Below are 15497 nucleotides of genomic sequence, written 5' to 3'. Positions count from 1 at the left end.
TGCTAAATTGTCTCATGGTGTTCAGGGGTGTGCAGGTTAGGGTGGATTAGCCGTGCTAAATTGTCCCATAGTGTTCAGGGATGTGTAGTTTGGGGTGGATTGGCCATGCTAAATTGTCCCATAGTGTTCAGGGGTGTGTAGGTTAGGGTAGATTGGCCGTGCTAAATTGTCTCATGGTGTTCAGGGGTGTGCAGGTTAGGGTGGATTAGCCGTGCTACATTGTCCCATAGTGTTCAGGGATGTGTAGGTTAGGGTGGATTGGCCGTGCTAAATTGTCCCATAGTGTTCAGGGATGTGCAGGTTAGGGTGGATTGGCCGTGCTAAATTGTCCCATAGTGTCCAGGGATGTGTAAGTTAGGGTGGATTGGCCGTGCTAAATTGTCCCATAGTGTTCAGGGATGTGTAGGTTAGGGTGGATTGGCCATGCTAAATTGTCCTATAGTGTTCAGGGATGTGTAGGTTAGGGTGGATTGGCCATGCTAAATTGTCCCATAGTGCGCAGGGATGTGCAGGTTAGGGTGGATTGGCCGTGCTAAATTGCCCCATGGTGCTCAGGGATGTGTAGGTTAGGGTGGATTGGCAGTGCTAAATTGCCCCGTAGTGTTCAGGGGTGTGTAGGTTAGGGAGGATTGGCCGTGCTAAATTGTCCCATAGTGTTCAGGGATGTGTAGGTTAGGGTGGATTGACCATGCTAAATTGTCCCATAGTGTACAGGGATGTGTAGGTTAGGGTGGATTGGCCGTGCTAAATTGTCCTATAGTGTTCAGGGATGTGTAGGTTAGGGTGGATTGACCGTGCTAAATTGTCCCATAGTGTTCAGGGATGTGTAGGTTAGGGTAGATTGGACGTGCTAAATTGTCCCATAGTGTTCAGGGATGTGTAGGTTAGGGTGGATTGGCCATGCTAAATTGTCTCATAGTGTTCAGGGATGTGCAGGTTAGGGTGGATTGGCCATGCTAAATTGTCCCATAGTGTTCAGGGGTGTGTAGGTTAGGGTAGATTGGCCGTGCTAAATTGTCTCATGGTGTTCAGGGGTGTGTAGGTTAGGGTGGATTGGCCGTGCTAAATTGTCCCATAGTGTTCAGGGATGTGTAGTTTGGGGTGGATTGGCCGTGCTAAATTGTCCCATAGTGTCCAGGGATGTGTAGGTTAGGGTGGATTGGCCGTGCTAAATTGTCCCATAGTGTTCAGGGATGTGTCGGTTAGGGTGGATTGGCCATGCTAGATTGTCCCATAGTGTTCACGGATGTGTAGGTTAGGGTGGATTGGCCATGCTAAATTGTCCTATAGTGTTCAGGGATGTGTAGGTTAGGGTGGATTGGCCATACTAAATTGTCCCATAGTGCGCAGGGATGTGCAGGTTAGGGTGGATTGGCCGTGCTAAATTGCCCCATGGTGCTCAGGGATGTGCAGGTTAGGGAGGATTGGCCATGCTAAATTGTCCCATAGTGTTCAGGGATGTGCAGGTTAGGGTGGATTGGCCGTGCTAAATTGCCCCATGGTGTTCAGGGGTGTGTAGGTTAGGGTGGATTGGCCGTGCTAAATTGTCCCATAGTGTTCAGGGATGTGTAGGTTAGGGTTGATTGGCCGTGCTAAATTGTCCCATAGTGTTCAGGGATGTGTAGGTTAGGGTGGATTGGCCATGCTAAATTGTCTCATAGTGTTCAGGGATGTGCAGGTTAGGGTGGATTGGCCATGCTAAATTGTCCCATAGTGTTCAGGGGTGTGTAGGTTAGGGTAGATTGGCCGTGCTAAATTGTCTCATGGTGTTCAGGGGTGTGTAGGTTAGGGTGGATTGGCCGTGCTAAATTGTCCCGTAGTGTTCAGGGATGTGTAGGTTAGGGTGGATTGGCCGTGCTAAATTGTCCCATAGTGTTCAGGGATGTGTAGTTTGGGGTGGATTGGCCGTGCTAAATTGTCCCATAGTGTCCAGGGATGTGTAGGTTAGGGTGGATTGGCCGTGCTAAATTGTCCCATAGTGTTCAGGGATGTGCAGGTTAGGGTGGATTGGCCGTGCTAAATTGTCCCATAGTGTTCAGGGATGTGTAGGTTAGGGTGGATTAGCCATGCTAAATTGTCCTATAGTGTTCAGGGATGTGTAGGTTAGGGTGGATTGGCCATGCTAAATTGTCCCATAGTGCGCAGGGATGTGCAGGTTAGGGTGGATTGGCCGTGCTAAATTGCCCCATGGTGCTCAGGGATGTGTAGGTTAGGGTGGATTGGCCGTGCTAAATTGCCCCGTAGTGTTCAGGGGTGTGTAGGTTAGGGAGGATTGGCTTAGCTAAATTGCCCCATGGTGCTCAGGGATGTGTAGGTTAGGGTGGATTGGCCGTGCTAAATTGCCCCATAGTGTTCAGGGATGTGTAGTTTAGGGTGGATTGGCCGTGCTAAATTGTCCCATAGTGTTCAGGGATGTGTACGTTAGGGTGGATTGACCACGCTAAATTGTCCCATAGTGTTCAGGGATGTGTAGGTTAGGGTGGATTGGCCGTGCTAAATTGCCCCATAGTGTTCAGGGATGTGTAGTTTAGGGTGGATTGGCCGTGCTAAATTGTCCCATAGTGTTCAGGGATGTGTAGGTTAGGGTGGATTGGCCGTGCTAAATTGTCCCATAGTGTTCAGGGATGTGTAGATTAGGGTGGATTGGCCGTGCTAAATTGTCCCATAGTGTTCAGGGATGTGTAGGTTAGGGTGGATTGGCCGTGCTAAATTGTCCCATAGTGTTCAGGGATGTGTAGATTAGGGTGGATTGGCCGTGCTAAATTGTCCCATAGTGTTCAGGGGTGTGCAGGTTAGTTGCGTTAGTCGGGGGTAAATGTAGACTAATGGGGTAGGGGGAATGGATCTCGGTGGGATACGCTTCGGTGGTTCGGTGTGGACTTGTTGGGCCAAATGGCCTGTGTCTATACGGTCAGGACTCTATGATTATGGTCAGCATTGACTAGATAGATGGAAGGGTCTGTTTCCATGCAGTATATAACCTCATCTTAAAATAACTGAGGTGACAAATTTCTTGCAAATGGAATATTTAGTTTAAGGCTGTATAAGTTCCATATCTACTATATCGGGGAAAATGTAGTGGATCATATTCTGAAGAAAAGGATGTGACTCATTAAACTTAAGTCTTCAGTTTTTACCCGAGAGGAGTGAGGACAGAACCTGCCTCGTGACACTGTGATTGTGCAAGGGAAATCGTGAACTTTGACCACTCTGGCGACAGCTACATCAGGGTGATGTTTGCTCTTGTCAATTAATTTGAGAGAGAAAAAAACTAGTGTTCAATTTGAATGAACTAGTTAGGCGTTAAGGAAATCCCTTTGTCAGTGTGGCTGTCAGTTTAATGGATGGATCATGTTTTTGGGAGCTATTGATCAAAGATATCGCCCCTATGTGACTGTTCCTTCACCGAGACACTGTTCGGAATCCCGGGGCTCCCTGTCTGTGAATGAGTCTACCACCCATCAGCTGGAGGAGTTGCAGATGGCACCGTGATTGTATCTGGTCACCAGAATAATTTGTCTCCAATGGCGTTAACTCAGTGAAAGGCATGCGGAAAATAATATATACATGGTGAAGAGTAATCCAGTTCCAGTTGTGCCCATTGGCACTGACAGTGGAACTTTGAAATGACATATGTATTTGCTCAGTCCTTAGTCTTGTGCCATAGTAACACTATTTTAATTAGAACATAGAATATCCTAGCATGATACAGGCCCTTTAGCCCTCGATGTTGTGCCAATCTGTGAAGCCCATCTAACCTACACTATCTTGTCCATATACCTATCCAATGTCCATTTAAATGCCCTTAATGTCGTTGATTCTACTACTGTTGCAGGCAGGGTATTCCACACCCTTACTACTCTCTGAGTAACGAAACTACCTCTGACGTCTCTCCTATATCTATCACCCCTCAATTTAAAGCTATGTCCCCTCGTGCTCGCCATCACCATCTGAGGTAAAAGGCTCTCACTGTCCACCCTATCTAACCCTCTGATTATCTTATATATCACAATTAAGTCACCTCTCGACCTTCTCTCCAATGAAAACAGCCTCAAGTCCCTCAGCCTTTCCTCATAAGACCTCCCCACCATACCAGGCAACATCCTAGTAAATCTCTGCACCCTTTCCAAAGCTTCCACATCCTTCTTATAATGCAGTGACCAAAACTGTACACAATCCTCCAAGTGTGGCCTCACCAGAGTTTTGTACAGCTGCAGCATGACCTCATGGCTCCGAAACTCGATCCCTCTACCAATAAAAGCTAACACACCGTATGTCTCCCTGACAACCCTGTCAACCCCTATTAATTCTGCACTTCACAATAATGTTGCCTATCTATTATGCTAAAGTCCAGTGAAAATGTTTCACTCATGATCATTTGGTGGATGGAAAAACTGACTACAATCCACTCTTTCCGTTCAAAATCATTTCGGGTGAAGTACTCTACTGAAGTCCTGGCACTGTGTCCTCCAAAAGCAAACACATTCCCGTTCAGTTTATCAGATTGGTTAGGCCACTTTTGGGATACTGCTTTCAGTTCTGATCTCCCTCCTATAGGACGTTTGTCGTGAAACTTGAAAGGGTTCAGAAAAGATTTACAAGAACCTTGCTGGGTTTGAGAGGCTGAACAGGCTGGGGCTGTTTTCCCTGGAGCGTCAGAGGCTGAGGGGTGACCTTATCGAGGTTTATACAATTATGAGGGGCATGGAGAGGGTAAATAGACAAAATCTTTTCCCTGGAGTCAGGGAGTCCAGCGCTAGAGGGAATAGGTTTAGGGTGAGAGGGGAAAGATATAAAAGAGACCTAAGGGGCAACTTTTTCACACAGACGGTGGTACATGTATGGAATGAGCTGCCAGAGGATGTGGTAGAGACTGGTACAATTGCAACATTTAAGAGGCATCTGGATGGGTATATGAATAGGAAGGGTTTGGAGGGATATGGGCCGGGTGCTGGCAGGTGGGACTAGATTGGGTTGGGATATCTGGTCGGCATGGACGGGTTGGACCGAAGGGTCTGTTTCCATGCTGTACATCTCTATGATTCTCCCTAACTCTATATTTATCTAACAGCCAAAAGCTTTTCCTATATACTGGTTAATACAACACTTGAGGGCAATTGTGACTGGCATGGTCAGTGATGTCCATACCTTAGGGGCAAATCTGAAAAGGTGTTGCCGATGTTGAAGAAGGAGCCAAAAAGTGACCGTCTAGCAAACCCCAGGAAGACGTTCCAGGGAGCTGGGGGCAGTTTATTCTGTGTCCTGTGTATTTATTGACCTGGTTGACGCTGCTGAGTACATGCAAAACAAATCTGCTGATGTTACAGAAACGGAGAGGAAGGCAAATTGTGTTCAATGTCTGCAAAGTGTGCTGGGTAAGGCGGGGTTGGGGGTTTGCAAGGATTTGGCAGGTGGAGTATAGTGCGGTAAAATGTGAGGCTGGGTCAGAGGAACGGAAATGTTCCGATGGGGGAAGAGCTATGAACAGGCCCCTCAGACCAGCTATACCGTCCAACACGATAATGGTGATCTGACTGGGGCCCTCACCCCATATTCATACAGCACAGACGCAGGCCATTCGGTCCAACCAGTCCATGCTGACCATAATCCCAAACTAAACGTGTCCCACCTGCCTGCTCCTGGCCCATATCCCTCCAAACCGTTTCCTGTTTATGTACTTACCCAGATGTCCTTTAAAGGTTGTAATTGGACCCCCCATCCACCACTTCCTGTGGAAGCTCATTCCTCACACACAAACCACGCTCTGCGTAAAAAAAAAGTTGCCCCCCTCTTGTCCTTTTTTAAAGCTTTCTCCTCTCAACTCCGAACTTTGACCCCTGGTCTTGAAATCGCCTCCCCTCGGGAAAAGCCACCTTCCACGCACCTTATCCACATCCCTCATGATTTTTATAAACCTCTGTAAGGTCACCTCTCAACTCCTACACTCCCAAGGAAAAAAAGTCCCAGCCTCTCCTTATAACCCAAAGCCCTCTGTTCGCGGTAACATCCTGGTAAACCACTTCTGATCCCTCTCCAGTTTAATAACATCCTTCCTATAACGGAATGGGGCACCGTATTCCAAAGGTGACCTCAACAATCGACGTGATGTTCCCAACTCCTCCACTCAAAGGACCGAGCAATGAAAGCAAGCATGTTAAACACCTTCTTAACCAGCCTGTCGACAAATTCTGTATTCGGACCTTCAAGGGATCCCTCATGGCGTCCTTCAGCCTGTGTTGCTGGAATGATTGCCTTCCAATTGACGTCCTGGGTCAGGAAGGACGAAGGTAGTTTTGCACACCATTCTGGATGTGGTCTCACCAATGGCCTGTACAAGTGTAGAAACATACCCCTCCCTCCATGTTCCAATCCCTCTGCAACACGTGACAACATTGCACCCTCCTATATAATGTGCTGCAGATTTGTTTGCTATTTATGTTCATGGCCTTTATTCTCAGGGTGATGGTGTGTCAAAGTAAAGACAGCTCACCGGAGCTGTGCAAATGAACAGGAAGGGTTTAAAATGATGTGCTGACAAATGGAACTCGATCGGGTTAGGATACCTGGTCGGCATGGAGGAGTCGGGCCGAAGGGTCTGTTTCCTGTTGCCTGTACGTCTCCATGACTGGGAGGTGGTCCGGGGGGGCAGTTGGGGAGTGGGAGTGAGTTGGGAAGGTAGGGGGTCGGAGTGAGTGCGGTCTCTGTCGGGGTTTGAGAACGGACTTGGGAGGGAAGCGGAGGTGAGTGAGGGAATACCAAATCTAGGGGGCACAAATATAAGATTATCATTGATAATTCCACGTTTGCTGGCTGAGCTGGAAGGGTTGTCCTCAGACGTTGCGCCACCATGCTCGGTAACATCATCAGTGAGCCTCTGGTGAAGCGCTGGTGTTGGTGACCCACTTTCCACTGACCTGTCTCAGCCTGTTGTGGTTGGTGATATCAGTTAGGGTTCTGTTCCTCAGAGGTTGGTAAATGGAGTCCAAATTGATGGGTTTATTGACGGAGTTAAAAATCATACAGGTTATAGCCCGAAAGGTTTATTTTGGTGATTGTGGAGAATACGATTGTAAGACACAGAATTTGTTGCTAAAGGTTACAGTGTGATGTAACTGGAATTATACATTGAAAAAGACCTGGATGGTTTGTGAAGTCTCTCATCTTTTAGAATGACCATGCTGGTTTCAGCTCTTTCATTTGTAAAGCGCAAAACTTTTTTAAAAGTTACATTCTCAAGTGAACAATTGGTGTCATGTCGGCCTGGAGTATGAGACTGTCTGTGCATCAACGGTCAGACTGATTCTCATCCAAAAAACAGGTTTACAGAATCTTACACGGATTCATGCAGTTTTTGAGCAATGTACAATGTAATTCTCCAATTTATTGATGGAGTTCCGGTCTGAAGCCAGGCCTCTAGGAATTCCTGTGAGTGTCTCTATCCCAGGATGGATGCGTTATCCCAGGTAAACTAGCGTCCCTCTTTGTCTGTGTGTAAGGATATTAGTGATAGTGGGTGATATCTTTTGGTGGCGAGTTGGTGTTCGTATACCCTGATGGCTAGTTTCCTGCCTGTCTGTCCCATGTACTGTTTGTCACCGTCCTTGCAGGGTGTTTTGTAAATGACATTAGTTTTTCTGGTTGTAGGTACTGGGTCCTTGAGGGTTGTCAGGGGGCTTCGCCAGTGTCTTGGTAGCTTTGTGGGTTACCATGATGCCGAGAGGTCGGGATAACTCGGATCGGGAATCCGGGCGAAATGACCTAAAAAGGACAGGGTCAAGAATACGGCACGGTGGCTCAGTGGTTAGCACTGCCCGCCTCACAGCACCAGGGACCCAGGTTCGATCCCAGCCTCGGGCGACTGACTGTGTGGAGTTTGCACATTCTCTCCCGTGTCTGCGTGGGTTTCCTCCGGGCTGCTCCGGTTTCCTCCCACAGTCCAAAGATGGTGCAGGTCAGGGTGGATTGGCCGTGCTAAATTGTGTTAGGCGCATGAGGCAGGGGCAAATATAGGGTTGGGGCGGGTTACTCTTCGGAGGGTCAGTGCGGACTTGTTGGGCTGAAGGGCCTGTTTCCACACTGTAGGGAATCTGATCCATTCTGATGTCCTAATGCGCAGGCCCGTCTGGAGGATCGTGTCAATCCATTCAAAGGGAAACTGTGATTTTCCATGAGGGAGGCGGGAACAGAAGGATTTGTTAATGAGGAGCAGGGGGCCAGCACAGAGTAGATGGACCGAACCGGGCTGGACATTTTCCACGTAACGCTCTGTAAAGGGCCTACCTATTAGTCAGAATCGATTTGGTTATTGAAAAACATTTGGAGAGGTGTTTGAGCTGTAGGGGGGAGGCTGGGACGTATTTACACCTGCAGCATAGGAGACTTGAGGGGTGACTTACATAGAGGTTTGTAAAACCTTGGGAGGCAGAGATAAGGCCTACTCCAGGTAGGGGAGTCTAAAACTAGAGGGCAGAGGCTTCAGGTGAGTGGGGAAGAGATACAAAATGGGCAATGTTCTCACACAGAGAGCGGGGTGCGTGTCAGGGGTAGGACCGAAGGCCAACCCAATTTTGTCGTTTAAGAACACTTGGACTATGGAAACCTCTACATTGTCTTTGAAGGCAGAGGTAGATGTATCCTTGATGGCCAAGGGAGGTGGGGGATTGCCAGGAGTATAGACATTCCCCCCCGCCTCACCTCCCAGCCCCTGACCTCCGCCGTCCCCACCACCCACCTCCCCCTCCCCCCTCCGTGTCTGTCCTCCCTCGTCACTGCGCGGGATTTCCCCCCCGGCCCCCGTCTGACTTGTGAACTTGCGATCCTGCCCTCGCCTGGGGGTGAGGGGGCGAGAGAGAGAGAGAGAGAGAGTGAGAGAGAGAGAGGAGAAATCACGAAGGCACACGGGATCGGAATTCCCGGTTTTCCACGTTTTCCATCCGGAGTTACCCCGGGTTCGACCGACGGTCAATGCCACCCACCCCCACCCCCCTCCCGTTACCAACGTCTCGAGCTCGTCGCGACTCGCGCCCACCTATCCGCCTCCTGTCTGTCCACACTTCTCCCACAAGGAGGATGGGTGGGGTGGTGGGGGGGGGGAACTCACCACCTCAGCCAGATGGCGTCCCCCTCACACCCCCCACCCCGTGATTTCAGATCCTCCCCGGCCTCCAAGCTGCTCTCCCCATTCTTGCTTCTTCCCTTTGGAGCCAGGTGCCCGTTCTGGGATTTCGGCGTTTCCTTTTTGGTGCGGCCTTTTGAGCCGTTGCCCTTGGTGTTGGCCACTAGGGGCGGGGTTGGCCATTGGCTTCTCGCTGCAGTTACACAGGGCCATGGTGAGGCCCCACCTTGGGTGCAGTTACGGGTCTCCTGCCCTGAGGATGGGCACTGTTGCTACTGAGCAAGTCCCAGCGTCGAGAGTGAGGCACTGGAAAAGCACAGCAGGGGTCAGGCAGCACCCGAGGAGTGGGAGAGTCAACGTTTCGGGCATAGGGTCCTTCATCAGGGGATGAGACTTGTGGGCTGGGGGGGGGAGGCGGTGGGGGAGCTGAGAGATAAATGGGAGGGGGCTGTGGGGTTGAGGGGGGACGGTAGCTGGCAATGTGATAGGAAGATGAAGGATGGGGGGGGGGGGTGGAGCGGATAAATGGGAAGGACGATGGACAGGTCAAGAGGGCGGTGCCGAGTTGGAAAGTTAGGACTGGGATAAGGCGGTGGGGGGTGGGGGTGGGAGAGATGGGGAAACCGGTGAAGTCCACATTGATGCCCCGGGGTTGGAGGGTCCCCAAGGGGGGAAGTGAGGCGTTCTTTCCTCCAGGCGTCGGGGTGGTAAGGGTTTGGCGATGGAGGAGGCTGAGAGGTCCAGCGACGGTTCCCAGGTGTCCGCGGGACAGGTACGCAAGGAAAGACTGGGTTCGGCCGGGATTTTACTCACCGGAATCCGAATAATGTGGGGGGAGTCTCGTAGAAACGTCGAAAACCCTGACGGGACCGGACAGGCTAGATGCGGGAAGGACGTTCCCGATGACGCGGAAGCCTGCGATGAGGGGAGGGGGTGGGGGGGGTGGGGGGGGAGGCAAGGTCACAGTCTCAGAATGAGGGGCAACCGATTCAGGACGGAGATGGGGAAGAATCTCTTCACTCAGAGAGTTGGTGAACCTGTGTGTTTCTCTCTCCCACAGGAGGATGGTGGGGGGGCGCGGCGGGGTGGGGGGGAGGGGGGGGGGGGGGGGGGCTGCAGTTTGCTAGATACAATCAAGAGGCAGCCAGATGTGTCCCTTGAGACTAAAGTGACCAAGGGGGGGAACGGAGAGAAATCCGGAATGGGAAACTGAGACTGTATGATCAGCCACTTCCCTGCCTTTTCCCCCACAACCCTTGATTCCCTTCCTGAGTAAAAAAAAATCTGTCAGTCACAGCCTTGAATAGACTCAATGACCCAGTAAAGATATCCACAGATTCACTCCCCTCTGAGAGAGGAAATTCCCCCTCACCTCTGTGTGAAATGTGTGACTCCTTACCCTGAGACGATGCCCTGGGATCCCTGCCTCTCCCACAACACTCTATTCAGGGTTTTTAAGAAGGCATATGGTGCGCTAGCCTTCGCTGGTGGAGAGATTGACTCTTGGAACCATGAGGCCATGCTGCGGCTGTATGAAACTCTGGTGCGGCCGCACTTGGACTGTTGCGTACAGTTCTGGTCACCGCATTATAGGAAGGATGTGGAAGTTTCGGATAGGGTTCAGTGGAGATTTAGATTAGATTCCCTACGGTGTGGAAACAGCCCTTCGGCCCAACAGCTCCACACCGACCCTTCGAAGAGTAACCCACCCAGACCCATTTCCCTCTGACTAATGCACCTAACAGTACGGGCAATTTAGCATGGCCAATTCACCCCGACCTGCACATCTTTCGGACTGTGGGAGGAAACCGGAGCACCCGGAGGAAACCCACACAGACACGGGGGGGGAACGTGCAAACTTCACACAGACAGACAGTCGCCCGAAGGGTGGAATCGACACCCAGGTCCCTGGCGCTGTGAGGCAGCAGTGCTAACCACTGAGGCATCCCAGGATGTTGCCCTGGTAAGGAGGGCAGGTCTTACGAGGAAAGGCTGAGGGACTTGAGGCTGTTTCGTTAGAGAGAAGGAGGTTGAGAGGTGACTTAATTGAGACATATAAAATAAGCAGAGGGTTAGATAGGGTGGACCAGGGAGGGTCTTCTTCCTCAGATGGTGATGGCCAGCACGAGGGGATATAGCTTTACGTTAAGGGGTGATAGATATAGGACAGAGGTCAGAGGTAGGTTCTTTACTCAGAGATTAGGAAGGGTGTGGAATGCCCTGCCTGTAACAGTAGTAGACTCACCAAGGTTCAGGGCATTTAAATGGTGATTGGACAGACATATGGACGAAATGGAATAGTGTAGGATAGATGGGCTTCAGATTGGCTTCACATCGAGGGCCTGTACTGTGCCTATTTTTAAATTCCATTGAAACAAATGGCGGACATCCCACTTGCCTTCCATTTTACCCCAGCGAGCTTTTAACATCCGTGCCCTCTGACCTCGCCTGTCCTCCAGCCAATCACTGACCGAGCTTCGGTCTTCGAGCCAACCAATCCCATGTCAAGGATCAAGTTTTGACTCCCGCTGCGGTGTCGGTTTTCTGTCGGCGGAAACCCTCGCACAACACGAAAGGGTTGGGGGGGGTGGTGGCGGGGGGGGGTGGGGGGGATGGGGTGGAGGGTTGGGAAGATGGCGCTCAATGCCAGTGGGGGCACAGCGACGCGAACAGGCCGAGGGGTCACACTCCCCTCTGCCTCCCCCCCGCCCGAGGGCGAGCGGAGGGGATTTGAGCTCAGGACCCTGTAGCGGACGCCAAGCGGAGTTTGGTGGGGAGGGTGATGGGATTGTGGTGAGGGGGGAACCGGGGCCCAGGGAAGTGTTTGGGAATCGAGTGTGACCAGGGTGTTGTTTTTTTTTTTCTGTGTCCCCTCACCCCCCCCCCCCCCCACCCACAGTCCGCCAGTGCCCGGATTGAAGACCAGCGCTGTGACCCCTCCGGCCTACAGCTCCCAGGCTCTCTTTGACCTGCTGCAGCGGCTGCAGGAGCAGCGAATGGACGAGCAACGAGCGCCCCTCCCCCCGGGAACTGGCGCCCAAGAGGGTGTCCCCCCCGGGCCCAGGAGGACAGGCGACCCTCCATCTTCACTCCCCTACTGAAAGGCATGTCTCAACGACGGGCCAACTCCAGCTAAAGGGAGACAGCAGCTGGACAGGAGGATGGACAGGAGCAGGAGGAGGAACCCCCCCACCCCCCACACAACAGACACACAGACACACACACACAGACAGACACACACACAGACACAGACACACACACAGACACAGACACACACACACACACAGACACAGACACACACACAGACACACACAGACACAGACACACACACACAGACACAGACACACACACAGACATGCACACACACACAGACACACAGACACACACACAGACAGACCACACCACAGAGACACAGACACACACACACACAGACACACACAGACACAGACACACACAGACATGCACACACACACAGACACACAGACACACCACACAGACAGACACACACAGACACAGACACAGACACACACACCACCACAGACACACACACACCAGACACACACACACAGACACACCACACCCTAGACACAGACACACACACAGACACACATACACAGACATACACACACACACACATAGACACAGACACACAGACACACACACAGGCACAGACACACACACAGACAGAGACAGACAGAAACAGACCACAGAGATGCACACCAGATGGACACACACATGCATACACACACACAGACACACACGCACACATACATACACAGACACACACACACCACCGACACACACCACACATACATACACAGACACACACACACCGACACACACACATACATACACAGACACACACACAGATACAGACACACACACACACACACACACACAGACACACAGACAGAGGCAGACGCAGACACACTGACACCAAAACTCCCATCAGTCGTCTGGTATGAGATGGTACCAGTGAACTGACTGCAGTCAGCAGAAAAACTGGGAAAATGACTGTAATCACCAGAGAGGGGTCAAATACCACACACCCCCCCCCAACCTTAATGTTTGTCCCTCTCCTTCCACCTTCAGCTGGTTCTTTGATCGTTGCTTCTGGGGGAAAGCCCCCCCAACCCCCCCTCCCCCCACCCACCCCCGGCATGTTTTCATTCAGGGACGGAGGGGTGTGCTGGTCCGGGAGAGTGAGTTTGGGTACATTGGGGAATCTCACCGTCCATCCCATCGTTCACCACCCCCTCCCCGGGATAATGCTAGGCCATGTGACTGCTCAGAGCTGTGCTCCTGTCCACCCCTCCCAGAGTCTGGGTAGGGGGGGGGGGGGGGGGTGTGGGGGGGGTGGGGGGAGGAGAGGAGGGGGTAGTTACATGTTCCCCTTGCCTCATTTACCACGGTCCCGCAGACGGCCTCCGCTCACATCACAACCACCCCTCAACTCGCACTCCCCCCCCCCCCCCTCCCCTTCACCACCAACGCAAAGCCTCCTCTTCCTCACGCCCCCCCCCCCCCGGCGCACCCCACCCCGTCTCACCCCAGCTGGTCCACGGTCCCTGTAGCTAACCCGACCCTCTTCCTTAATCGCCTCGACCCTCTCCCCTTAAGATACTGCCTGTAAACCCCCACCACTGTCAATAGTCTACCGGGACAACATCCCCTCGGGCATGTGCCCCCTTGCGCCACACAAATGCAGGCCAGAGTTGCCAAGTGTCTCCCTCTGGATGGGAGGGGATGAGATTAGGCCCATGTCTGACTAGATCTGTCCCCAAGCATCAATGGAGGCTGAGAGGGGTGGAGGTGGGCGGGGTTGGATGACCATTGAAGTGGGGGTGTGGGGGTGTGTGTGTGTGTGTTGGGGGGGGGGTCCAGGACCGGCAAATTTCCACCCCCCCCCACCCCACCTCCCCCTCCCTTCTCTCCAACGAGGGGAGACGTCATGGTCTTGCCCCTCCCAACCCCCCCACCACGCCTGTCCCATCCCTAGCGCGCCCTCGACCTGGAAATGGATCCCGCACATGTCGGTTCGCCTGGTTGGCTGGGGCCATCGCCCGTCCCTAGTTGCCCCCCCTTGAGAAGGTGGGGGGGGGGGGGGGGGGTGAGCTGCCTTCTTGAAGCACTGCTGCCCACCTGCTGTGGGTTGACCCACAATATCCCTGAGGGAGGGGGAATTCCAGGATTCCCAGCGACAGTGCAGGAACGGTCGGGACGGTGAGGGGCTCGGAGGGGAACTTGCAGGGGGGGGGGGGGGGGTGGTGTTCCCACGTACCCTGCTCCCCTTTGTCCCTTCCGGACGGAAGTAATCGTGGGTTTTGGAAGGTGCTGCCTGCGGATCTTTGGTGAATTCCTGCAGTTTGTCTTGTAGATGGTACACACTGCTGCTGACTGAGCGGTCGGTGGGGTTGGGGGGGGGGGTGGGGGGATGTGGTTCCTTTCAAACGTTGGGGGGGGGGGTGGGGGGAGTGGGGGCTGCTTTATCCTGGGCGATGTCGAGCTACCAGAGTCTTGTCGGAGCTGCAAAAATAAAATTTGGATTACCCTCACCGCTTTCCAGGGTTTGTGTTGTATCTCTCTCTCTCTGTGTGTCGGTGGTCTCTGAGGTGGATGGATGGATGGATGGGGTCCACCCCCCCCCCCCCCCCCATTGCCAGGCCTATCGTATCCTCACCCGTCCCGGACGATAACGCCAACACAGGGCAAATAAAAGCCAGCTCACTGGGCAGTGGAACTTTCTGGAAACATTGGTTCGAGGGGCTGGTCTGTGTGTCCCACTCTCCCACGTTGCGATCGGCTCAACCAGCTGCTGCTGGTTACGGTGTGTGCATGGGGCGGGGGGGGGGGGTGGAGAGGGGGGATGATATTCGACCAGGACCCCTCACCCCCACCCTGCCCTGTGACTGTACCTCATGGGGTGGGGAGGGGTGGGGGTGGGGAGGTTTCTCTCTTCCACCCCCCCCTCCCCCCCACCCATCTCCTGTGCTGCCCCTCCTTCCTGGTGCACCACTCTCCTACCCTTCACTCTCCTGCCCCCTCCTCTCTCCTCCCTCCTCCCCCCACCCACTTCTCCTCTTCCCCCTCAAACTCCCTCTTCCATCCCTCTACCCTCTTCCTCTCTACTCCCTCCTGTCCTCCCTCCCTCCTTCCCCCTCTCTCCCTCCCTCCTGCCCTCTCTCCCTCCCTCCTTCCCCCACCCCTCCCCATCCCCTCCCCTACCCCAACCCACTCCCCTCCCCTATCCCCCTCCCCACCCCATCCCCCTCCCGTCCCCATCCCCCTCCCCTCCCCATCCCCCTCCCCTCCCCCATCCCCCTTCCCACCCCATTCCCCTCTGTCCCCATCTCCCTCCCCACCATCTCCCTCCCCCATCCCC

General features: G+C 53.0%; 1 protein-coding gene across 2 annotated transcripts in view; it reads left to right on the top strand.

The window, feature by feature from the left end:
- LOC140454976 (uncharacterized) overlaps positions 1-12126 on the top strand; it is a 97896-nt gene extending 85770 nt beyond the window's left edge. For both annotated transcript variants that reach the window (XM_072549651.1, XM_072549652.1), the window contains exon 7: positions 12015-12126. In XM_072549651.1, coding sequence (XP_072405752.1) covers positions 12015-12083 — 69 coding nt within the window. In that variant the 3' untranslated portion in view covers positions 12084-12126. The remainder of the gene's footprint in view (positions 1-12014) is intronic.
- The last annotated feature ends 3371 nt before the right edge of the window (positions 12127-15497 follow it).

Source organism: Chiloscyllium punctatum, chromosome 30, assembly GCF_047496795.1.
Source record: "Chiloscyllium punctatum isolate Juve2018m chromosome 30, sChiPun1.3, whole genome shotgun sequence".
Taxonomy (NCBI): Eukaryota; Metazoa; Chordata; class Chondrichthyes; order Orectolobiformes; family Hemiscylliidae; genus Chiloscyllium; species Chiloscyllium punctatum.
The sequence above is the reverse complement of the archived record's forward strand: the minus strand, read 5'-3'. Positions and strand labels throughout refer to the sequence as shown.